At 32.3% G+C, this 26,165-nt stretch overlaps 2 protein-coding genes across 2 annotated transcripts in view; both read right to left on the reverse strand.

Moving 5' to 3' along the window:
• LOC149476487 (protein amalgam-like) overlaps positions 1–26,165 on the reverse strand; it is a 146,159-nt gene that overhangs the window by 71,936 nt on the left and 48,058 nt on the right. The gene's annotated exons all lie outside the window — the stretch shown is intronic.
• On the reverse strand, positions 444–3,100 carry LOC149476488 (uncharacterized). Its single transcript, XM_089711805.1, has 2 exons — positions 2,695–3,100; positions 444–1,143 (listed from the first exon to the last, which is right to left on the reverse strand). Exons 1-2 carry the CDS (start codon positions 2,825–2,827, stop codon positions 479–481), a joined length of 798 nt encoding a protein of 265 aa, XP_089567931.1. The 5' UTR covers positions 2,828–3,100; the 3' UTR covers positions 444–478.

Genomic DNA, 26,165 nt, shown 5'->3' on the forward strand with positions numbered 1-26,165 from the left:
AGGGTGTCCCACTGTTGCAGTTGGTATACTAAGCTCAAAGGAGGTTATAGTTTTGAATACGCTGAGTACGTAAAAAATAATTAAAAAATTCCTGACGCATTTTTTTTTCAAAAAGATGAATTCTTAAAACTCTATGTGTACACCCATAACAAGCAACCCACCCAACTTTGCCACCAGCACGTGAGCTATCGTTTAAGATTATGTTTTCATAGACAAAATGCTCACATTAGAGGAGCGGTATATGCCGGCTGCGCGAAGCTAGAGAAGAAAACATAGATTTTCAGGTAAAATTTAGCGAAAAATTTTTGATGTAATTTTCTTTTTTAAGTATTTTTTACGTGATCAGTATATGCAAAACTACAAGTCCCTTCGCGCTTAGTATACCAATAGTGGGACACCCTGTATATTAAGATTAGTAGGATGTTTCCGGCAAGTAAAATACATTTATTCTTTAAACATACATTTATTACATAAAGCACTAATGGTGTAAAAATTCCGGTTTCTGATCAACACAATCATCACTAAGTATCGGTACTTCACTATTACTCTCTGAAAACGACGGACATTCGTATGGAGAATCTGATGCTAATTGCTGCAATTCCATTTCTGACACCAAACAAAATACCTTATTTTTCGCCACCGCTTGTAAGTATGGCGGAAACTTCTTAACCGTATCAGATATGTTTAAGAAAAAGTGATCTAACGCGTCATGTGTTAAAGACGGGTTTAGCTTGTCTCGGAGCAATTTTTCGATTAACACAGATGATGGTGATAGCTCTCGCTTACGCTTTATTATCTTCGCCCTCTTTATATATTTTGTTTGTGGTTCATCTTCAGCGCATTCTTTTGATGTTGTAGCTATACTATTATCAAGGGGATCGTCAGTTCTAGGCAAGAGCATGGATTCGAATTCATTGTATAGCTCTTGTTTTTCATCTAGATCTGTATATTGTTTATCTTCGTTTGTATTCTCTATTGAATCTTGTACTTTCCTTTCCAAAAAAGGAGCTACGAATGCCATTTCACTTTCGTACTTCCACAGTTTTATGTTCTTCATCGCTTGATCGGTTTTAACTTTTCTTTTCTTTAACGCTCTTCTATACGCGTCTCTGAGAGCTTGCCATCTTTGCTTACATGATACAGCTGTGAAATAATATGTACTTTAAAATCAATAATGACTAATAAATAAATATTTAACTTAAGAGCTGAGAACACAATTAAGCAAGATTCACGCTACACCAAATATACGATCAAATTTTTTATTGTAAAAGCTTTTAGCCCGCGGCTTCGTCCGCTTTGTGTAAAACGTATTTCCCCGATTTCTTGGAATCTACGAATGCTACCTGAGGTTATCATACCTTTTTACATAGCTAAGAAAATGCACATGTTTTTTAAAACATCTGCAGACACATTTTCATAGAGATTTTTTTCAATATCTTTGTTTAAAAAAAGTTAATTACTTTAATGTTATTTTTAGTTAAAAGCCATTTCTTTGAATTTTTTTCAGCGATATGGATTTTTATTGCTGAGAATTATTGTTTAACTCAACCTTTACATAAAAACTCAAAAAAACCCAGACCAAACAAGTAAAATAAAAAATTAAACGCTAAATGCGACGATAAAGTGGCATTTTCAAGAAAAAAATTAAAATTGCAATAACTCTTCAACGGCTAACTTTTGGATATGGTATTATAGGATCAAATCAGTTTGTTTTGACCCCTACTACACGCTCTTAACAGGAATAGGTCGACTTAACCTGTAACCCTGTATATACTAATATTATAAAGCTGAAGAGTTTGTTTGTTTGTTGAACTACTGGTCTGATTTGAAAAATTCTTTCGGTGTTAGATAGCCCATTTATCGAGGAAGGCTATATATAGGCTATATATTATATATACTACTAGCTTTCCGCCCGCGGCTTCGCCCGCGTTTTCAGAGAAAACCCCGCAAACCCCTTTCCTGTGGGATTTCCGGGATAAAACCTATCCTATCTCTCAAGTTGGATCGAACTGCACATGGTGTGCGAATTTTATTATAATCGGTTAAGTGGTTTAGGAGTCCATTGAGGACAAACATTGTGACACGAGATTTATATATATTAAGATATATCATCACGCTGAGACCAACAGGAGCGGAGCAATGCGGGTGAAACCGCGCGGCACAGCTAGTAAATTATATACTAAAACCTTCCTCTTGAATCACTCTATCTATTAAAAAAAACCGTATCAAAATCCGTTGCGTAGTTTTAGCATACATAGGGATAGAGAAAGCCTTTATTTTATACTATGTAGTGATTGTATACTTTTTGTATGAAGTGATTCATGCCTGACCGTGGCTCGGCCGTGCACGGCCCGGCCCTTGCACGGTGTAGCGATACATGCTTTATGATTTAAGAAGACTCATTTTATTTAACAAATTATTGCGTTAATTTTATTATTTTGTAATGTATTGCAAATGAATACAAAAATTGATATTTTATACTTTCTGAATATTATTTTTACATGAACTCGTCCGGATCGGTATTCCTGAAAAATTTAGTTATGCCCTATAAAACTAGGTCATCGAAAGGCGGAAGGATAATAAACGACTTTGCCTGTATTTATGTGTTACATAGAAAAATATTGTAAATGTACTCTACTTACCTAATCTAATACACCTACACTTTAATAAACATAGTAATAACAAAAATCCTACCGGACTGTTTCATTTGATTCCCGATTTCTTTCCACGCTATTTCCTTCTTGATATTATCCATATATTTTGGGTGTTTTAAATTATATATAAATTCATATTTACGAACAATTTCAATCAGTTTCTCGTCGTCCATTTTATTTACGAATACGTGTGACCCGTTCAACTCACGGTAACAAACTGGCAACGCCCATGAAACGCGTTAGCAACGGCTATAGCACGCGATTATAACCCGTATGGTCACCGTGCGGTGATAGTATAACGAACTAAGTTGTCTGTAGAGACTGCGCGGTCCGGCAACGTCGCGTATCGGGCACGGAGCGTTGCGAATACCCCTACCACGAGTTAGCAATCGATTCTTGCGTACTACAAAATATTTTCGACTAGCTTTCGCGGCTTAAGCCGCTTTGTCTAAAACCTAATAAATGATATTATACTAAAACCTTCCTCTGCAATCGCTCTATCTATTAACAAAACCGCAACAAAATCTGCTGCGTAGTTTTTAAGATTTAAGAATACATAGGGACATAAGGACAGAGAAAGAGACTTTGTTTTATACTATGTAGTGAGGTAGTGATGGTACTACTGCATTCGATAGCGAGAAACGAAACGATCTCAAGAGCATATTTTATCAAATAAGTTACTCATGGTACCGATTATTTATTATCTATCCCCACTAATATTATAAATGCGAAAGTAACTGTCTGTCTGTCTGTTACGCTTTCCCGCTTAAGCCCCTCAACCGATTTTGATGAAATTTGGCACAATCTTTAGACAATGAGAAAGAACATAGGCTACCTTTTATCAAAACACCACGCGGGCGAAACCGCGGGCGGATGATGACGTCACTTGCTATAGGTCTACCAGAATCTGATGGCATATTTATATTTACGAAACAAAAGATTTTCATATGGCAATTTTATTTGACAACTATCAAATTGGTTGTCAAATTATTTGTCTTCTTTGCAATTGATGAATAATTTTTAGGATTTTGTCTAAAAAATCTTAGAAAATGTCGAAAAAGCCGCTGCGATCACAAGCAAGAGGTGTTGTTTATAATGTGTATAGAAAAACATTCGATGCAGAAGGGTCAAACACATCACAATTTTCAATTTTGAATATTTTATTGGTAAATTGGACTTACCCGTTTTGATACTTAAAATAAAAAATATTATAAGTAGGTAACTATAATATTGTTTGTTGATTACAATATAATTTTATGAAAACTTATTACAGGAGTTTCCAATACGGCTATTCGTCAAGTCCAAGCTGTCCAAGTCAATTTTATAATGTGTGTATCTTTAATACTTACGAAAATAAACATAGTTTTATTTTATTTTTATTTTATTTTATAAAAAATTATTAGCAATCTAGTTTTGATCTGCATTATCATTACATCCATATTTTTACATGGCATAATGATAATGAATATACAAATATAGGCATGTGTAAATAATAATATGTTTTACATAGATAAAAGTAAGATATGTATATTATACATGTTAGTATGTACCTACATAATATTAAGTGGATATCTCATTATTAAGTACAGTATTGTTCACTTATGTAATGTGACTAATGATGTTGAGGACAAAATAAAAAATAAAAAGTATCAAGATCGTTCAGTCCATTTTCCCTAGGGTTGCACATTCAAAATTTTGATTTCCCAATTTGCCATCAGATTCTGGTTTACCTATAGTAGTAAGAATAAAAAAAATATTGTGAAGTATCAAATGGAAGAGCTTTCAAAGCACATTTTAGATAATATGTGAACGCCTAAAATTAATCTTCATATTCTAAATATTATAATTCACATTTACGTTATAATTTCAGCGGAGACTATTTTCTTGTTTCGTAGGTAGGTACTGTTATAGTGTTTTAGCAGTCGGTGTTTAGTTTTTAAACTTTTTTATTACATGACAACGGCACAAAAAATTTTACTTACCTGTACAATTTTTAATCACCTTTTCTCTGATTCAATCATTTAAAGAAATTACCTGAAACAAAAAAGTAATACAAATTATTAAGAGATAAAAAATATACAATTAACACAACGTTATCCTATTAATAATAATACCACTGAATGAATGAATGAATAATGAAGAATATGGATAAAGTTTTGTTTCTTTTTTTTCAGGCAAAAACGGCTGATCTGCCACAATGAAAGATTTATTTATTTATTTATTCAAAACACACACTAACATTACAGTTTCCCAATACGATAGTGGTTTTACATTAAATTGGTTACATTGAAATTATAAAATATAAAATATATTTAACATAAAAATAAAGACATTATCACTTTTTATAGCATATTACAAATAAAGCTACTCGCGTGAATTCATCCCAAGTGCAACAAGATACCTTTTTATCTAGGAAATGCCGAATGCGTGAAGCCACGGGCCATAGCTAGTTATTGTTTTTCTTGTAAATCAATGTGCCAATAATATATTAGCTATTGCGACTGGCCCATTTCCAAATTGATGTAAATTGTCTAAAACGTGATATTAATTTATTATTACCTATACTACTAAACCTGCCCGGGTTTGTTTGCCTAGAAAGTAGAAACGTATTAAAAATAATCATCATAATATTATAATATGATGAATAATAACTAACTGAAGTGGCGCCATCTTAATTGAAAATTCATGAAAAATGCTAAGAAACATTGAGAGGAAACTGACTTTCAAATTAAAAACCGCATCAAATTTGGTCCATCCGTTTGAGCTACGATACCACAGAAAGGACACTCATAGAGACTGCGAAAACGTGAAATGAACGGATCCGCGGCGTACACTAGTTTCTTATAAAAATATACCGGAAGCCAAAGTTTAAAGTGGCGGTCGTAAATTTAAAATATTTTATATCAAGAGTCTAATCTCAAGTACTTGAAGTGGTATTGAGTGTTTGATATACATAATTTATTTCGACTCGTTAATTGTTCAAACTCGAAACTCAAACATTTATTTATTCAATTAGACTTCTTTTTAACATTTACCACCGATTCGGAAAGCAGTATCTACGGAGAATCTACGGTATCAGTATTCACTGTATAAACAAAATGGAAATATATAGGTATAAATTATAATAATAATAAAAATAGGTAGGTATGTAGATATACAATTAAAATGAATAAACCATCGTTAATTAGTAGTAAATTATCACGAGCGTGACATCGCAAGGATTCACTATAATACAATAAAAAAATACATTTCATAATTTTAAGAAATAATATATAGCCACATGTGTCAATCAAAATGCTTACAGATATATAAGATTACCTAAATTTTATATGACATGATATAGATATTCTAAATATCATATTAAAAAATTAGAAAACTCATGGTCATACTTTTAATTTAGACATTGGGCGATTCACATGAGTGGATATGACCTCTCTCGAACTCATTCACATTTTCGCCAAAATAATTTATTGTTCTTAATTATTGAAACAAAATCCATGAGTTGAATTATTTCACTGCAGTTTTTTCAAATAAGCTGCATTTAAAAGTCACAACTTTGCAAGTGTGTGTCGTAAATTTGATACTTTAAGAATCCAGCATATAAATAGACAAAACCAGAGCGAATAAGTATATTAAATGTATTGTTATATTATTATCTGTGATTAAAGAGCCCAAACATCTTATAATATAAAAATGAATCCCAAAATGTGTTGGTAAGCGCATAACTTGAGAACGGCTGAACCGATTTCGATAATTCTTTTTTTATTATATTCCTTGAAGTACGAGGATGGTTCTTATGTAGAGAAAACGTAAATATATACCACAGGCGAAGCCGGGGCGGACCGCTAGTTTTCAATAAAAAAAACAAGGAAAGAGACTTAAGTATAGTTAGGTAGAGTTCTTCGAGTGTAGGTATCTAACCTATATAAAATATGGAAAATACCTTCCCAGACTCCACTGATTTATAATAATTATAGTAATCTAGGTCAGCCCAAATATTTACTAGAACTACAGGATATCCATCTCATCGCATCGTCTAAAGAAATTAGGTCTATTTAGTAATAAATATGTTTATCTCAGTTTACTGGGATGGTTGCAATGAATTTAACGTAAAATTTAAATTTGTAAACTTTATACATATTCATTTTACGCAAATTTAAAAAATAATATTGCTCTTTGGGCTTTTGTTAATATTACTCTTTTGTCTTTTTAAAGAAAAAAGTTTTTATGTATTCGGATAAAAATAAAGACTTGCTTACAAATGATAGAATCACAATAACATGATAAGTCAATATTATTCTTATAAATGATATAATAACTAAATATCCGGAAGGAAATCCATAAAGACAAAAATGTTATTTCAACAAGATTTGTTATCTTTTTCCATTCTATTGCACCCAAATTGATACAATTGTCGAAAGTTAATAGCCCAGTAAACATGGACACATTACTGTCTTCTGTTAAAATAGGGTGTTTATAAATTTCAGATAGTTAGGACAGTCTATTTTTATTAATAAAAAACCTCTTATCATATTTTATCTATACTAATATTATAAAGCTGAAGAGTTTGTTTGCTTGTTTGCTTGAACGTACTAATCTCAAGAACTACGTGCCCGATTTGAATTATTTCAGTGTTAGATGTGTGTAGAAGTCTAATAATAGGCTATCACGCTAAGTGCAATAGGAGCGGAGCAATGCGGGGAATACCGCGCGATACAGCTAGTATATTCGGTCATCTATTATTATATTATATTCAATCTATAAATTATTCTTGATGCTAGCGCAAATTACGTCACTTCTATAATAATAGTTGTATATGTAATTAAATATATTTTTTTTCAATACTGCTTCCTGTGCCGATATTTTATCGATAAGAAGTTATTAATTATTAGAAGTTTCTAGTTATAAGGAAAGATTGGTCGAAAACTATGAATTCATGAATCATTACAATCAAACAAACAAACAAACAAACAAAGTTTTCCTCTTTATAATATTAGTGTAGATACATAGTATTCTAATTAAAAACATATAATAAACTAGATGCACGCTACCAAGCTTCAGAATTGCATAATATTAACATGCTTACATGAATGAAAGATAATAAGAATATTACAAAACTACTTTTGAAGTTTTTTATGTATTTATTGTTTCATTTCATGCCCCATCGATACAGACAATTTTATGTGCTTTGTAATCGTTTAAAAAACGTAGATATAAACAGATTATTATTTAAATATCCCACAAAATCCAAAATCATAGTCACTACACGTCCAAATGATGACCACGCGTTACGAAATTCCCACTATTGTTTAGGTGATATAATCATACGAAACCGTTAATGTTGTACAAATTGTATGCATTTCCGTCTATTTGTCCCGCTCACTGCATTTACATGTAAATCTGATGGAATCATTCGGTTTTATATAGATTTGATGTCCGCGCAACGTTGAGTCAAATTTCTATTAACCGGTAAATAAATAAAAAAAAATGCTTTTAATTTCAACCTCACATTTTCTCAAATGTCGTAATTACCATATTTTTCTCTAACCCGTCTTCTAGACATTACAACTGTTTGCTTACAACTTTTCACTTCCATGAATTTATCTTTTGATTTCGGATTTATAGTTGGATTCAAATTTCAAACTTAATGGCTGTCCGGAAGTTAGGTGCACAATCACAGATTAGACACTAGGTGCAGGCGTAGTACTATTATATATATGTACTGTGGACTATGGTGCAGGTACAACAGGTCCCTTAACGACCCGCTAATACCAAAAAATGGTTTTCTGCACATCGGATCGTACGATGTTCCGAGCTGCCATTACGTTTGAATCGTACTATACCATACTACAATTCATTAATTTATTTCCTTTGAGGAAAATGTCAAAACATCAGCAACACAACAAATTTTGCTTTACCATTCCCGGAAATAGGATTATATAGTTATCGCGTAAAAAAAAATAACATCGCGATTCAGCACAGGGAAGTTAACTTTATATTCAACATTTTCCGAGTATTTTTCACGACGCTTGTAATTTGTGGGTGTAATTAGGTCGGCACTGCCACAAAGGTAAGTGCTTCCGTTCGAACTGCAAGTTATGAGCGACAGCGATTTATTATAGAAAAATATACATATATATATATTATATATATACCTAATCAAACTACAATAAAATCTTAATAAATTCAAAGAACATAATCTAAACTTATTTTTTCTGCCAGTAGTTCAATTAATTTTATCTTATTAGAAACTATAAAACTCTATTTTGATTGATTTTTTGATAAAATAACATAACGTTATTTTAGTAGAGTTTACAATATACATATAAACAATAGCCCGCCCGCCCGCGGCTTCGCCCGCGTTTTCAAAGAAAAAACCCGTTCCCGTAGGATTTCCGGGATAAAACCTATCCTATGTCCTTTCTCGGGTATCAAAACATCTCTATACCAAATTTCATGCAAATTGGTTCAGTAGTTAAGGCGTGCCGCGTGATTAAGTAACAGACAGACAGACAGAGTTACTTTCGCATTTATAATATTAGTATGGATTAACCAAGATCTTCGATACTAAAATATAGTAACTAATATAATGTTGTTCTCATAAGTTGTAGGTATCGAAAATAATATCGCAACAGTCTATAACAAACACCGTAAAACCCATATCTCAAAAACAAGGGTTACATCACTGTATTTAGTAATAAATAAAACTATAACGATAAACTTTGGTTATCGAATAAATAAATTATATGCGAATAGATTCGTTACTAGGCCACTGATAACTGAGTAGCTAGTTGACGAGCTAGTTGACTAGCACATCGACTAGCGCATTGATTAACACGTCGACTAGCACGTCGACTAGTGCGTCGACTAACGTTTTGCCATCTCAACTCCATTATTCGACTAGTATGTTGACTAGAACGTATTATTATTTTGAGTGAACTCGACTTGCATTAAATGATAGAATAACTTTAAACACAAGCTATCCGCCCGCGGCTTCGCCCGCTTTTTCCAAGAAAAACCCGCATAGTTCCCGTTCCCGTGGGATTTCCGGGATAAAACCTATGTGTTAATCCAAGTTAACCTCTATATGTGTGCTAAATTTCGTTGTAATCGGTTCAGTAGTATTTGCGTGAAAGAGTAACAAACACACACATACACATACATCCATCGTCACAAACGCATTTATAATATTAGTAGGATATAGACAATTTGGGCGTAGGCAATAATAAACGAAAATAGCTTATTTAGACCATACTCTATGTATAAATTTAGCATTTCTGATTCCATTTTTTTTTAACTTTCTCTAGACTTGGTTTTTTTCATTCGAATGCCAACTCGCACTTGACCGATTTATTCTTTCTCCCAGATACAATTGGCACGATCCCGTGAGTTATCAATAGCAATACCAAGAATGCATTATATCAGTTTTAGTTACGCAATTCCTATGGAATAGAGCCAAATGCATAGCGTTAGATAAAATTGTTTTTTGTTTACATTCTTTGGGTTGAGAAGTTTGAATAGATAAAATATGTATTTTTATTAAGCAAGTATTAAATGAAATAGCATGATGATAAGCATTTTTTGGCTTGAAGCGAATAAACTACAAATAGAAGAACTTAGTCGCAAATATCGGATAATTTGTCACTTTGATTAAAAAAAAAATGTGTGCGTTTACTAGTGTGCACACGTAAGAAGTGAAACTTTTTTATGAACTTATTTTTCAAAAAAATAATTTACTATATGCAACTTTACAGAAATACGTCGAATCACGCGTGGTAGGGATAAAAAAAGATGGCGCGTAACGAAAAAATTCTACACTAAATTTTTTTCCAACCCCGATAAAGAAATTTCACTTCAAAAAAAATTACTAAGTCTAAACCAATGTTCACCTATTTCTTTAACAAATAACAACTACATATACTAAGATATATATAAAAAATCTGTAATTTCGATAAGAAAAAAAAACCAATGACAGAACGACAAACACGTTCTGAAATTTCACACGTTTTAAATTAGTTGTGAATATCATATGTACACAGAATCTGTCTCAGCTATATGGTCCATTCATCTCAACATCAAAAGCGCCGCGATACTATCAACTTCTTAGAAGGTCAGATAATTATGACCCGAGTCTTACAAAATGTATGGAAAATCATTATTTTTCTATACGCCTGTTATAATATAGGTACAGTTAATGACAGTAATTCATATGTGTGGGTTCGATTAAATTTAGTGAAATATTGCGTAAAAGATTAAGTTTTTTAGTTTAGATATTCATAATTATATATTATATGTTAATATATTTCTAATTTAAATACGAAAATCATAAGAAATATTTATAATTCGAATAATTTATATCGATATTTGTTACGTACAAACTAAGGTTCTAGTTATTTATTTATTTATTTATTTAAGTAATACCACATCATACATTATAATATTAAGTTTATTTATTAGTTATTAGAAAATCGTTTATTTATTAGTTATTATTATATTAAGTTATTTTTTAGTTATTAGAAAATCGACTGAATAAATGTCATAAAATGTGGCATGGCGTTCACAACATAGATTAAAATCTTTTATACAAAGATTTGAAATATTCACAAGCAAGCAATCCTACTAATATTATAAATGCGAAAGTTTGTGAGGATGTTTGTTACTCTTTCAAGAAAAAACTACGTGATGTATTTTGATAAATCTTTACACTAATATAGGTCATGATCAGAATAATGACCATAGAATTAAATGAATTTGCGTGTTCGTCCGCGGTACAACTAGTAAATAATATTTGACACTACACAATATCCCGATTCTATCCCATACCAAGCTAGACACAACAAAACAACACGGCTGAGTCACGGCGGTCAACAACCGGTCCTGTGGGCGAACCTGTATTTCCTAACATCAGATGTAATGATAATATTCTAACGACCTACTAGACTTGGCTGGGTTTTCATTCATCCCGCCATATTTTGAAAAAGGAACACATTTATGAAAAAGAATTTACGTTTTTTTTTTCTGTAACCAGCCTGCATAGATTTGGAATTGAAGTAACTTTTAGTTGATATTTTGTGTTATCTGTGTTGATGCAATGAACCTGCTTCTATATTAATAAATTTTCTGTATTAGTCTCAAGAGTTTTCAAGCCTAAGACAATGGATTGACTTTACGTGTTTTTAATTTACCATAAAAATAATGATGCTATTCACTCTAATATTATATCATTATAATGTTTACTGAACGTATGGTTCAAGGCTTACTTAAAACACATTTTTTGTATAAAATTATGTGTTGATTAATACTATAATTTAAAATATTATCCACAACATAAATCTTCAACTGTTAACTTTCAATTTAAATTATTTATTAATAATACAGATTATTTCACTATCGGGAAGTAATTTTGACCGACGTTTCGAATTGTTAAAAGAATGAGATAAAGCCGCCATTCACGGTTTGATTACATTTTGATATCTTATCAAGGCATTAAATTAAAATGTGATTTTCTAAGCATTGGAAAGCATTAAATTGTTTGATATTTATTTGAGTTTAACTAGGTATGAAATATAGCTTTGTCTTTGTGTTTTCAATATTATTTCATACCAACTCTCATTTTCTATTTGATATATTTATTTATTATTTTTATCTATAACACTTCATTGTACAAAACAATCTAGGAAATGTGGTACAAATTAATGAGGTACAAAAATTTTGCACAATAGGCTGCCTTATTATCACAGCAATCTCTGCCAGGCAACCTGGTAGGAGAGGAAATAATTCATTTGTAAAACATGTTTGAGATTTATATTATCGGAATTCGTATAAAACAAAAATATTAATATTAGCTGTATTAATCAATAAAACATATTGTAATACAAAAAGAGCGTGTGAGCCGAGCACACGTGTCAAAAGTGAAACTTCTTTGGCAAGATTCAAAGATATCAAAACCGTCGCCTTACTCCATGACGTGACGCTATCCACCTACAGAAATTTCATTTCAATAAATACCTAATAATATATTTCATATTCTGGCGCCTAATAATAGTTACCATCTTAAATTCATCCCAAAGAGAAAGTTTTCATTGGATGATATATGATAATTATGTGTCAATCATCGTTAGATAGTTCAATAGATTTAAAAATATAGCACAGATAATATACATTTATTATAACCACTGAATATGAAGTACATAATTCTTACTTTGATTCCGATGTCTATGAACTAATATTATAAAAATTATTAACAGTATCTTGACAGTATCTTTTAACAATTTAACTCGGAACTAGGCATACAATTTTTATAATTCTCATACTATTAGAAAACTATCTACAGAATGACCAACATAAGAACATTTTTTTGCCGAGTTTCCACGGACATAGTCGGGACTAGCAGCTAGTATAACTACATAGTATAAAACAAAATGGCTTACTCTGTCCCTATGTCCCATTGTATGCTTAAATCTCTAAAACTACGGAACGAATTTGATACGGTTTTTTTAATAGATAGAGTGATTCAAGACATTTTTTAATAGATAGAGTGGTTTTCGTATATAATTTACTAGCTTTCCGCCCGCGGCTTCGCCCGCGTTTTCAGAGAAAAATCCGTTCCCGTAGGATTTCCGGGACAAAACCTATCCTATGTCCTTTCTCGGGTATCAAAATATCTCTATACCAAATTTCATGCAAATTGATTCAGTAGTTTAGGCGTGATTGAGTAACAGACAGACAGACAGAGTTACTTTCGCATTTATAATATTAGTATCTATGGATTAGGTTTTAGACAAAGTGGGCGAAGCCGCGGGCGGAAAGCTAGTATAATATAACTTGTAAACTTTGTGTTGTTTTTATTCCTTACGTGTTCTTTTTATTGAAGTAGGTACTTTCTCTCTCTCTTAAAGCATAAACGATGTCTTTTATAACAAGATAATGCGTATTGTAAAGGCTAATTACATCATTTATTTGTCTTTTGTTAAAAACAAAGCCTATTTGAATATAAATGATAAAATATCACCTTATTATCAAGTTTAGATTAAGAGTACAGTATTGAAAGGTCCTTCTGAGAATGATTAAATGTTTCTTTTGTGTGATACAATTGTTTTAATTTGCTTGTTAAATCGAGTTATTGTGTCACTATAGCTTTAGTATGTGACTTTACTCGCTCGGTACTGACGTCTTTGATAGATTTCATATCGATGGACCCCATCGTTCTTGCGTGAAAGAGTAACAAACATTCGGATGAATGTTTGTTATTGTGGATACACTTAAAAACTTTCCTGTTTATAACAAAAGGATAATTAAGTAATACATAATAAACGAATCCTTATAACATTGGTTATCTGCTAGTGAAAGTCTTTTTAAAATGACACAGCAGTTTCAAAGATTAGGCGGACCGTCAGTTTAACCAACAAAGCCATAAAAATATACAAGAGAAATTCACATTTTTTTAAAAGCTTTCCTTCAATGATTGATTCTACCGTTCCAGAGGTATAATTAACGGTGTGACAAGCAAAATGTTTTTGTTACAGAATTTCGCAAAAGGTTACTATTTCTTAGAAACACAGGTAACTTAGCATCTCGGTCGGATGTTGAGAAATTAACATTGTCGGTACTTAAAGTTAATCTTTAAGAAATCTCTGGAAATAATATACTGAAGCTACTATGTAGATATGTGTTGAAATTAAAAAGATAGATAGAGGATTGCTTTAAATTTTTTTAATGTATTCAGAGAGGTTGAAGTGTCAATACATTAGGTATTTTGAGTCGAAATAACTTTTTAGTATGAAATGCACAATCAGAGTACAACTAATTATTTATATTATGTATTTATATCGATGGTAAATAACTAATTGCTAGGAATATACTTTCTTTAAAATGCCTTACTTTTTTTAAGAGCTTGGTAAAAGTAAATAATACAATTATAATAAATTATATAAAATCGTGAGGATGTGTGGACGTTATCGAAACTTGTAACATAAGTCACTATAGTAAGTCATTGTGGTATCTATACAAATATTATAAAGAGGAAAGGTTTGATTTTTTGTTTGTTTGTTTGTATGAATTGAATAGGCTCCGAAACTACTTGGCAGATTTGAAAAATTCTTTCACTGTTGGAAAGCTACATCATTTCTGAGTGACATAGGCTAGGTTTTATCCCGGAAATCCCACGGGAACGGGAACTATGCGGGTTTTTTTTTGAAAACGCGGGCGAAGCCGCAGGCGGATTGCTAGTTAAAAAATAAAAACGTAAGTACTGGTAAGTACAAAATATCTATGAAAATATTAATTTAAAAATAAAACCGTCTCTACAATGTTTGAAGGTATTGGTAACTATTTAGTAATCCGTGGTTTGCTATGAGGAGAAATTAAAATTAATTACTTACATCTATATAATAGCAGTTCGTAATTGCAGGTTGGGATATTTTTTGTTTGCGTTCACACATATTTCTATACTAATATTATAAAGAGGAAAAGTTTGTATGTATGTATGTATGGTTTTCACGCATAAACTACTGGACCGATTTTGATGAAATTTGGCACAGATAATCTTTAGACCCTGAGAAAGAACATAGGCTACCTTTATTGCGAAATATGTACCACGCGCGAAGCCGGGGCGGACCACTAGTATTTTATAATTTTGAGTGTTTTAACTGACTACTTACAACTTCTCATAATACAAGATGTGCATGGCTTGAAACAAACTTTCTTGTTAAACTAGCTAAGCTACGCGGTTTTACCCGCGGACGAACCTGTAAGAGTACAAAAGTATTTATTTCACATGTGTGATATTCTGATACGTAAGCTACTTAAATAACTGCCAAGTATCATCGAAATCAGTTCAGTTGTTTTCACGTGAAAGTGTAACAAACATACATCTATACAAACTTTCGTATTTAAAATACTAGTAGGATACATGCGTGTAGTTTTTACCAACAAAAAATACTATTAAAGCCGTACAACTAATATTTTACAATTAAATAATTATCCTTCAACGTATGATTCACATGACTGTACTTGTAAAACCTCTCGGGTGGTCCCTTCGAATATTTCATAATTTGTAACTATTATACAGAGTTTACACGGTTCATTGGTTCTTTATAAGTTATAGGATGTAATATTGGCATTATGTTTATGTAATTAACTATAATTTTGTACAAAATAATCGATTATATTAATAATATGTACCTAGGTTTTTTTGAAGTTAAACTTCTTTAGGCGCGTTGAGAGTATAATTTCAAGGTCACGTCATGGCAACATCGTCACGTCATGGAGTTAGGCGACGATTTTAGAACCTTTGAATCTCGCGAAAGAAGTTTCACTTCTGACACGTGTGCTCGGCACACACGCTCTTTTTTATACTAATATCGCGTCTTGAAAATTACATACACTCACCGGCACGGAATCTTGGCCACTTACAAATTTGCCGATAAAAAAAGTTTGAAGTGTTTTTCACGATTTTTTTGTATGCAGATATGTTAACATATTATTTGTTAAATTTTATGGTAAGAAATCATTAAGTTTGAGAGTAATCTTTTACCACTTTTTAAGAGTTACTCAAAATTTGTGATTTGTGCGGTTAAGCCGAAGTTACGAATTGTTCGTTTTAAACTTTTTTCGATATCGTTTATGCCGTTTTAAGATATTGTTATTGTTGTACTGTAGTCAATGATCATAACAAACAATAAAAAATGCCGTTAACATCTGAACAACCTGCTCAGGCCATCATAATGTTAGACCAATGACTGCCGCAATGTAAAGTACCTAATGTACAGTACGTACCACGTTCAGCGATGCACTATGCATGGAGAAGATACCAGGGGACTGGCAGCTATACGTGCAGACCAGGAAATGAAGGCGTGAGGTGCACATCAGCTCGAGAAGACCCGTTAATTGTTCAAGAGATACTTAGAAATGGCTTTCTGACAGTTTTCGAGATACGCCACCGGCTCTAAAACACCAGGATAATAAATGTGAGTGAGCAATCCGTGAGAAGACTAATGAAGGAACTTAATTTGAAGGTTTGCAGACCAGCACGCCGTCCAGAACTCCTCAGACATCACAGAGAAGCACGTCTTCCTTTTGCACGAGAACATGAAAACTGGACCCACAGCCAGTGCGCTCGTGAGGTGTTCACAGATGACTGCTAAGGCACTTTACGAGCTTCTGATAGCCAAGAGTCAGTATAGAGGAGACGAAAAGAGAGGTTTTCACCCATCACCACACTCAAACTGTGATTTTTCATTTAGAGTCAATAATGGTATGAGGAGGTATAAGTTCCGATGCTCGCACGGAGTTAGTTATCGTAGATAATGGCTTAAATTTGATCAGTTACATCGAGGAAATTCTCCAGAAACATGTTCAGCCCTATTACAGGTTTATCAGTGAAGAAAATTTGCTACTAATACACTATAACGCACGTCCGCGTGACGTACGATGCGTATAAGAGTACCTTCAAGAGGTTATTATTGAAAAATTGGAGTGACCAGCTCGTAGCCCGGATCTTAATCCAATAGAAAACATCTGGGACATGCTTAAAAGAAACATAAAGTTCGATTCCAACCCAGCACCAATGTTCGATGAGCTTAGAAATACAGCTGGGGCCGTTTGGTACACTATAGGTCAAGTGGACATCAAAAATGTCTTCTGGAGTATGTCAGACTGGATGCAAACAGTGTTAAAGGCAAGAGAAGGAAACACCCTATATTAAAAGGTTCAATTTATTTTTATGGAAACATTCTTTCTAATTTTTGTGCATTTTTTAAGAAATCATTTAAATTTCACAGGAAAAGCGTAAATTCTTGTTTAATTCATATCTACGCGGTAGTACTTCTTATAAACTTCCAATTATTACTAAAAGTTAGTAAAAACATTAAAGTAACTAGTTTTGATTAAATTTTTATTGAATTTTGTAGTAGAAAAGAAATAGTGTTATTTTACGCAAAAATTTGCAGTGGCCAAGATTCCGTGCCGGTGAGTGTATTATTGTCATAATGATAAATATAACATCTGTATTATTTTAAAATAGACTTCTCGGTACCCGGATATAAATTGCTTATGCGCTAATCAAGATAGCAATCTATCTCTGTGCCAAATTCCATCAAGATCTGATAAGCCGTTTTTGAGATAGTAAACATTCGCATTTATAACAGTAAATACAGATATCCCTAGTGGGGTATGGGGCAGATGCATTGAACATCTGTTTCTGATCGATTTTTTTACAGGAAAATAGTTTAGTAGGTAAATCGATTTTTTCTTTCTCCAGCTAAGTAGAAGATTAACTTATTTGCGATCAAAATATGAACTATATAATAGGCATAGCTGTTTTACCCACGTGGCTCCGCAACGGTAGGTCTTGGCGTTATGATATAAATTATAGCCTATAGCCTTCCACGATAAATGGGCTATCTAACACCGATATAATTTTTCAAATCGAATCAGTCGTTCCTGAGATAAGCGCGTTCAAACAAACTCTTCAGCTTTATAATATTAGTATACGTATAGATAGATAAAGGCCCTATGTGCCAAATTATGCACGTAACAAACTAGCTTATTTTAAAGTTAAGCTAGATGATCCATATTTTCTCAATTCTACTTGATACTATCACCATAAATTCTGACTTTTACGAACATCATATCTCATAACTAAATAACGGTTTTCTTTTAAACTCGAATACTGTACATTTTCTAACAAATTTATACAAAAACTACATAATGCCGCGCGTGGCTCACCTGCGACGGGTGTGAGCCCTTTGGAGCGTGCCGCACCAAAATGTGTAGTGTATAGATATTGGGAATTTTTGGGACTTTTGGGCCTGTATTAAGATAAAATAAACATATTTTAGTGCGTGTGGGAAAAAGTTTTATTGTTGCATCGTATTTGTGAGACTGTTATTTTCATATAAGTAATTATTTTTTCGTAGATTTAGATACGACAAAACATCATAACTTCAATAAGAGCAAGTTATTTAAAAGCTTAAAATAATGTCCCCAAAATTTTATTAATAAGTGAAAAAAACAAAGCAATTATTCAAATTAATTTATCTTACTAATTTCTTCCTACCTTCAATAGAACAATCACACTAAAAATGATTTACGATTGACGTATATCAAATATAAATACGCAACAAACGAATATTTAAAAAATGTATAATATCTGGGCTGAAGCCAAGTAAGGGACGGGTTCATTGCCCGAATCTATTTATTAGCAGACTGTTTTGTAATAGATTGTGTGATGTGTCACTCCATATTATATCTAACACATGTCTGATTAGAACATATTAAGAGTCAAAGATAGTATAGTTTTAATAATAAACAAGATATCAACAAGGTTAAGGCATTTTAAAGTTTAGGTTAGGTTTCAAATTGACCTAATATAAATATAGATATTGTTTACTCAAACTCAAACATTTATTTATTCAATTAAACTTCGTTGAGAAGCGCTTTTGTATCGTCAAAATAAATAAAAAACGTAATAATCTTATTATATAAGTATTACGTTGATATAAATTGATTCTTCTTTTATATATGCCATATTCTCCCTATTTTTATACGCTTGTATAAATAATTATAACGCCTGACACCATTTTGCTAGGAAATTGGAATTTTTCCAATACCGGAGACATAAAAAATATGCGGAAATTTATAAAGCAATTGTACAGTTATAATGTTCCGCATAAATTATTTGCCATTTATGGGAATTAATTGGAATATACTTGATACATTTATTTATTAGAAAATAGAAGTGATTCAGTGATTAAGACCTTCGGCATCAATCAAAAGCTTCGAGACGAGACGAGCACGGAAAAATGGCGTGATTTTTCAATTTATCAACTTATTATTATTATTCTTTTACTGTATTAAAAAATCTTGAGGAAACTAGCATGTCTAATAATAAAAATGTTTAACAACGTGTAACATCTACTTATAATACTTAGCCAGCATTAATTAGCATTAACCTTTACCCTTGCACTTGTCAAAAAAAATTATAAAAAGAGCACACGTGTCAGAAGTGAAACTTCATTGGCAAGATTCTAAGATAAAAAAACCGTCGCCTTACTCCATTAGGTCTCGGTATTGCCATGATGCGACCTTGAAATTTTACTCTCAACGCGCCTAAAGAAGTTCCACTTCAAAAATACTATGAAAATTAAAATGGCAGTCCCATAAACTCACAAAATTTGGTCACCCTACATAACTATTGCTCAGAATGAACAATGAATCTAATAGAACACCTTTCATATACTTGAGCTATTGTTCCAGATGTATTCGAATATTTCTACGAATTCCCAAATATTACGAAGAATACACAATTGTGTGGTAATGGTAAGTTTTGGGTGTTTGAATGACCATACATCTAGAAAAAGTGAATTTAATTGTGTATAGGTATAGTAAAATTGCTTACGTATGTACATTATGTACTTATATAATATGTCAGTGTGTTTATGTTATACACCCGAATTAAAGTTCATTGAGATTCGTATTAAAAATTATTAATAACAACCCTTGTAGAAGAAGATTCTTTATTTATTTATTTATGATTTATTGCTCAAGATAAATTACAAATTGAGACTTAACCTAGGATACATTATAACAAACGGCGGTCTTATCGCTAAATAGCGATTTCTTCCAGACAACAAAATAAGTTATTTGCTCCTGCCAAATTTTATTTTCAATAAAAAACAGGCTTTCGATTGGAAAAATAATTGCAATCTGATGTAATTTATAGATATTTAGATCCCTATAAATTACTTATTTATAACCAATTTTACAAAATTACTATCAGAACTTTATAAGCGCGGCAGAAAAATGACAAAGGCGCCAAAAACAAAGTTTCTACAGAATTACATAACTTTGAACCTTACCACCTTGACATACGGTTCATTTCAAAGAAATTTCCACCTTCCAGGTACGAAACGAGGAATTTGAGAAAAAAACGCGGTTTCCTTTGTATCCAAAAGGTTAAAAATTACACACAATGGACAATCTTTTGTTTGGCAATTGGGACCTCTTATAAACTTGTATAGTCAACGAAAAATGGATTTTATCCCTTTGGAATAACGTATATTTTTGGTTGTAGCTAAAGTTAAGTTTATTTTCTTATCATTTTATATTTATCAGTGCAAATTGCTTAGCTAAACGTTCAATTGATGGCTTTCTTATGTTAACGATTTTGTACCCACTTGATTTATTTATATATTGATAAGATAGACTAGTTCTGTCCCGCGACTTCGAGCAACTATAGATTCAAATGCCAATAGAGATTGTAACAATAGTCTATGAATGATAAGGCTTGTCGAATATGTGTGCAGTAGTTTCTAAGTTGGTTGGTACAAACGAATAAAGACAATTTATTATCATTAGTCATAACAATATATCAAGATTTATGAAAACTAAATTTTTCAAGAAGAGGCATTTTTTTTAAATAGAGCGAGTAGAGTGTAAATTAATAATTTTATTATAAGGAAAATTACATTTGTTTGTTTCGATTTAACTACTCAGCCGATTTTAAAATTCCTACCATTAAAAATCTACATCTTTACCTACCTTTGCTATTTTTCCAACCCGAGTGAAGTCAGAATAAGTCTTAGGGCCGATTTTTCAATGCTTGGATAATACCAAGATAATACTTATCCGTCCAATAAAGTATTACACGATAATATTAAAATGTCACGTAAACTGTCAAATACGGGCAATAAGAATACGTTTTTAAAATGCTAGTTTTATACATTATTCGACGAATAAGTTTTATCCAAGCATTGAAAAATCGGACCTAAAACGAACATAAACTGAACAATTGTAAAATTCTCAAGTAAAAACGGTGATCCGTCATAACTTTTTTAACCTCAAGCTAATGTAAATCAGTAAATCATTTTACAGACCGACTTTAATAATAACTCACAAAAACAAAAGAATGCGATGCGTTGAAACAAAAAAGGTTTGTGCGGTATGTTGAAAGGGTTCCGTAGAAAAGTAATTTTAGAGATAATAAAATAAATATAGGTAACACTACATAGTATAAAGCAAAGTTGTATGCCGCGTCTGCCTGTATGTATGCTTAGATTTTTAAAACTTCACAAAAGATTTTGATGCAGTTTATTTATCCTAGATAGAGTGATCCATCTGTGACTTTGTAAGCGAAAAGTTAAAAAGTCCCATTGCATGAATAAATGGCAACCTAAGTTAGAGAAATACATACATGAAAACTGCATACATTTCTACACAGTAATTTTTGAGTGATTCGCGTATAATATTATAATGTTTTTATTTCCCTAGTACACATTTTATTCCTTATACGGAACCCAAAAACCTGGCAAGTGGCATCTTAATGAGATAACTTAAACGCACACCGCAGGTGGCATTGTAAAAACGACACCTACGATTATAATTGTAAAACAATAATTTTTTGTCAATTTCCAAAAAAGAATAAATCCGAATGCTACTAAATTCCCCGCATTTTTTCTTAAAAGGGTTTGATTTTACGAGGATATGAAAATTCCATTGTTTTATGTGTTTCTCAAAGTTTTGAAAGTTAACCTCAAGCTCAAAAGGTAATGGGTCATCTTCACAAAGGGCAGCGTTGGCCCAACAAATGATCGTCGATGTTTGCCATCACGGCGACTATGAATTACAACAATACACACAATAACACCTACAATGACGGCCGATTATAGACATTTAGGCTCTACACTATCGTGATTGCCTCTACTCGCCCAACGCTGCCATTTGTGAAGAGGGACCATAATGCAATAAAATTATATTTGAACGAATAAACTACATTTTGATGAAATTTGTAACTTTTTGTAGGCCATACCATAAATGATGATTTATTAGATGAAATCAGCTCATAAAATTCGCCCATTTTCGTATCGGAATAAATTACGGTAAGTTTTTGTAATATTTATATGTGGGAGTACAGTTGGATGAACTACTTTCAGGTTTCCAAACTTGATCTTAATAAAATGTTATACACAATGATTAAGAACCTTACTTCCTTAAAAAAGAGCCTGCTTTTCACTCATTTATCTAATACTACCTACCCGTTAAATACGGCGTGGACAAATAAATTAACAGTAAGTGGCTTATCTTACAAGTCACATACATATACATATTATATATATTGTTTATATTTATATATATTTTTTATTTTTATTTATATATGTTTAGATAGTGTATTTAAATATAACGTAATATGTGTAATAGAATATTTTATTTAGTTTTCATTTTCGCATTGCCTTGTTTTTGCTCACCCACTTTTTGCTTTTGTGTTTTTCCTATATTTTAAGGGTTGCCTGGCAGAGATCGCTGCCTAGCGATAAGGCCGCCTTTTGCTTGTTTATATTATGTGTTGTGTGCTTTTGCATTTGTATTTATTTATAAGCAATAAAGAATTTTCATTCATTCATTCATTCATATATTCCCATGAGATTAAGATATTTTACTTGACTTGGTACGAGCAATCTTCGACTGTCATGTCCCACAGGCGAAGCCGCGGTGCACAGCTTGTCAATACATAGTATAAAAAAGTCACTGTCTCTCCCTATATGTATGCTTAAATCTTTAAAACCACGCAACAGATTTTTATAAAAAAACAATTTATTAGATAGAGTGGTTCTTAAGGAAGGTTTTTCAAATTCAAATTCAAATTTCAAATTCAAATTATTTATTGTGTATTATAATTTTAGTAATTTGTGTGATCTTTTGTATTGTTCAATTGCTTTTATGTTTCATGTTCTGTGAATAAATGTTTAATATATCTATCTATGTAGTATATAAATTGTTAAGCATAATATAATTAGCTCTATTCAGTACTGTGAAAGTAGAAAGGCTATATTGAACCAGAGTATCGAATGTCAACCTATAGATGTATCAATTACCTTTGTGGGTAATCATAGTTTGAGATGCGCTGGCCTGTAAAATGATTAGCATTGATTTTGAAAATATCATATTATTTATTTATTTATTTTAAACACTTTATTGTGCTGTCAACATAACAAAAGTGGGTACAATAGGACTTAAACTAGAACAAACAACACAGAGGGCGGCCTTATTACTAACAAGTAATCTCTTCCAGGCAACCAACAGATTGTGTGAAAAACAATATTACTACAGCGGAGGTAGGTAAAAAGTTAAACATAAATAGATGTTACTAAAAATACAGTCATAATATACACACTAAAATAAGATATAATATACCATACCAAAAGATATAGAATACATATAATAATATAATGCTATAAATAAGATAAATATAATAATATATAAATACATCATAAAAATATAAACATAATATAACTACTATAAAATATACTACAAATACAAAATACTATATTGATTCAAACGCGAGATTTAAAAAGTGGTCACGTATGAGGCTCTTAAATTTAGATAGAGTTTGAGCTTGCCTTATGGGTATAGGTAAGGAATTCCATAGATTAATGGCCGTAATAATAAAAGAATCACCATAAAAGCGCGTGCGATGGACAGGTGTGCGCAGGACAAGCCTATCCACTGAACGAAGGGAATAGCTTTCACAGTGCAGGAAGTCAAATTTATTTTTAAGGTATGAAGGAGTCTTAGGGTCAAAAAGGACACGATAAAGTAACTGCAAGTAATGCACATTCCGGCGAAAGCGGACTGGGAGCCACTTGAGCTTCTTGCGGAAGGAAGAGACATGGTCGTATTTGCGAAGACCAAATACAAACCGGATACCATAGTTCTGGAGGCGCTCAAGTTTTTCTATCTGCTCGACTGATAAATCAGGAAAGCAAGCATCAGCGTAGTCAATAATAGGAAGGAGAAGGGACTGTGCTAGCATAACTTTGGTCGATATGGGTAAGAAATTACGAAGACGCCGCAATGAACTGGAAGCAGCATAAAATTTCCGACTCAGTTCCTGAATGTGATGCGACCAAGATAGTGTCTGATCCAGGTAGACACCTAAATTTTTGACGTGCTCGCTATAAGGTATGATTTCTCCCCGAATCTGTACAGAAGGCAGTATACCCCAATCAACCTCCGATATTTGGTAAGGACTACCGATAACGATGACCTGACTTTTCGACGGATTGATTTTAAGGCCAAATTGATCACACCATGTTACTATGTTGGTTAGTTCGTTGTTGATGGAATGAACTGCGTTAGGTAGGTTATCAGGGGTTGATTGCGTGTAGATCTGTAAATCGTCGGCAAAAACATATGGTAGGGAGAAGTTAATTGAGATGTGAGATTGTTAATAAATATGGCAAATAGGAGAGGTGACAAGACGCCACCCTGTGGCACACCGGCGGGTACTGCACACCAAGATGAATGTTTGTCATCCATCAGGATACGCTGCCGCCGGTCGCCCAGGTAACTTTGAAACCAGTTAAGAACTGTCGATGAAAAGTTAAGAAGTCGTAGCAATCTCAGAAGGATATTGTGATTTACCGTGTTAAAAGCATTGCTAAAATCTAAGAGAGTTAGAACAGTAAGTTGCTTGTTGTCCATACCATGACGAATGTCATCGGTAACTTTAACCAGGGCTGTCGTCGTACTATGACCGGGACGAAAGCCTGACTGATAAGGACTAAGGACGTTATTAGTGTTAAGGAAACTGGTAAGCTGGGAGTGGATAAGACGCTCGAGTACTTTAGAAAGGAATGGTAAGATGGAGATAGGACGAAAATCAGGTAAACTCAAAGGATTAGATTTTTTGGGCATAGGAATGACATGAGCGTCCTTCCAGGAACTAGGAAAAGAACCGGAGGTGACTGAAAAATTAAGGATATGTGTAATGACGGGAATAATGATATCAAGGATAGGAATGATCATATTACGACTGATATGGTCAGTACCAATGGCATTCGATGATATGGATAGGATTGTCTTCTTAACTTCATCTACAGAACTTTTCTTGAAAATAAACGGGGGAAAATCAAATATTACTTATGTATTGATATGATTTGGTAATATTTTTTGTTCGTGGAATAGAAAATTATTTGTTGTAATTTTTATTCTATCTCTTACAGTAGAATGATAATAATTAGATACGTTGTCTGTGCAAAAAGCAACATCTATTAGAATTATGTTTTTTTTACAGCATAACAATTGACAAATATCAATCTATCTATCTATATATATGGGTGATTATACAAAAATGGGGTAACTCGATGTCATCAGCCAATTTAAACAAAGTCTTATTATATTTTATTCAAATAACAATCTATTTTAAAACAATGAAGCGTCCTTTATTTGGTCACTCAATTTCACTTCTTTATTTAAAATACAAATGAATAAAAATAATAAATTAATACCTCAAACGTCAGTACTTTGGCATGTCACAACTCCGAAAACCAACAATCAAGTGACTATCGTTTAAACATTATCATCGATTTGAGAAAACTTACTAATTCACTACAATCTTTGATGTACATAGTATTATATACTACAACTTTCATAACGCAATGTTTTCCATTTTATTTAAAAAATAAAATTAAACTTTGTCATCGTTTTCACTAGTCAGTCCGTTGTGTGTTTTTT

Source organism: Colias philodice, chromosome 27 (genome assembly GCF_061535455.1).
Source record: "Colias philodice isolate Cphi_HAF_F1 chromosome 27, ilColPhil1 Martin Lab GWU primary, whole genome shotgun sequence".
Lineage (NCBI taxonomy): Eukaryota > Metazoa > Arthropoda > Insecta > Lepidoptera > Pieridae > Colias > Colias philodice.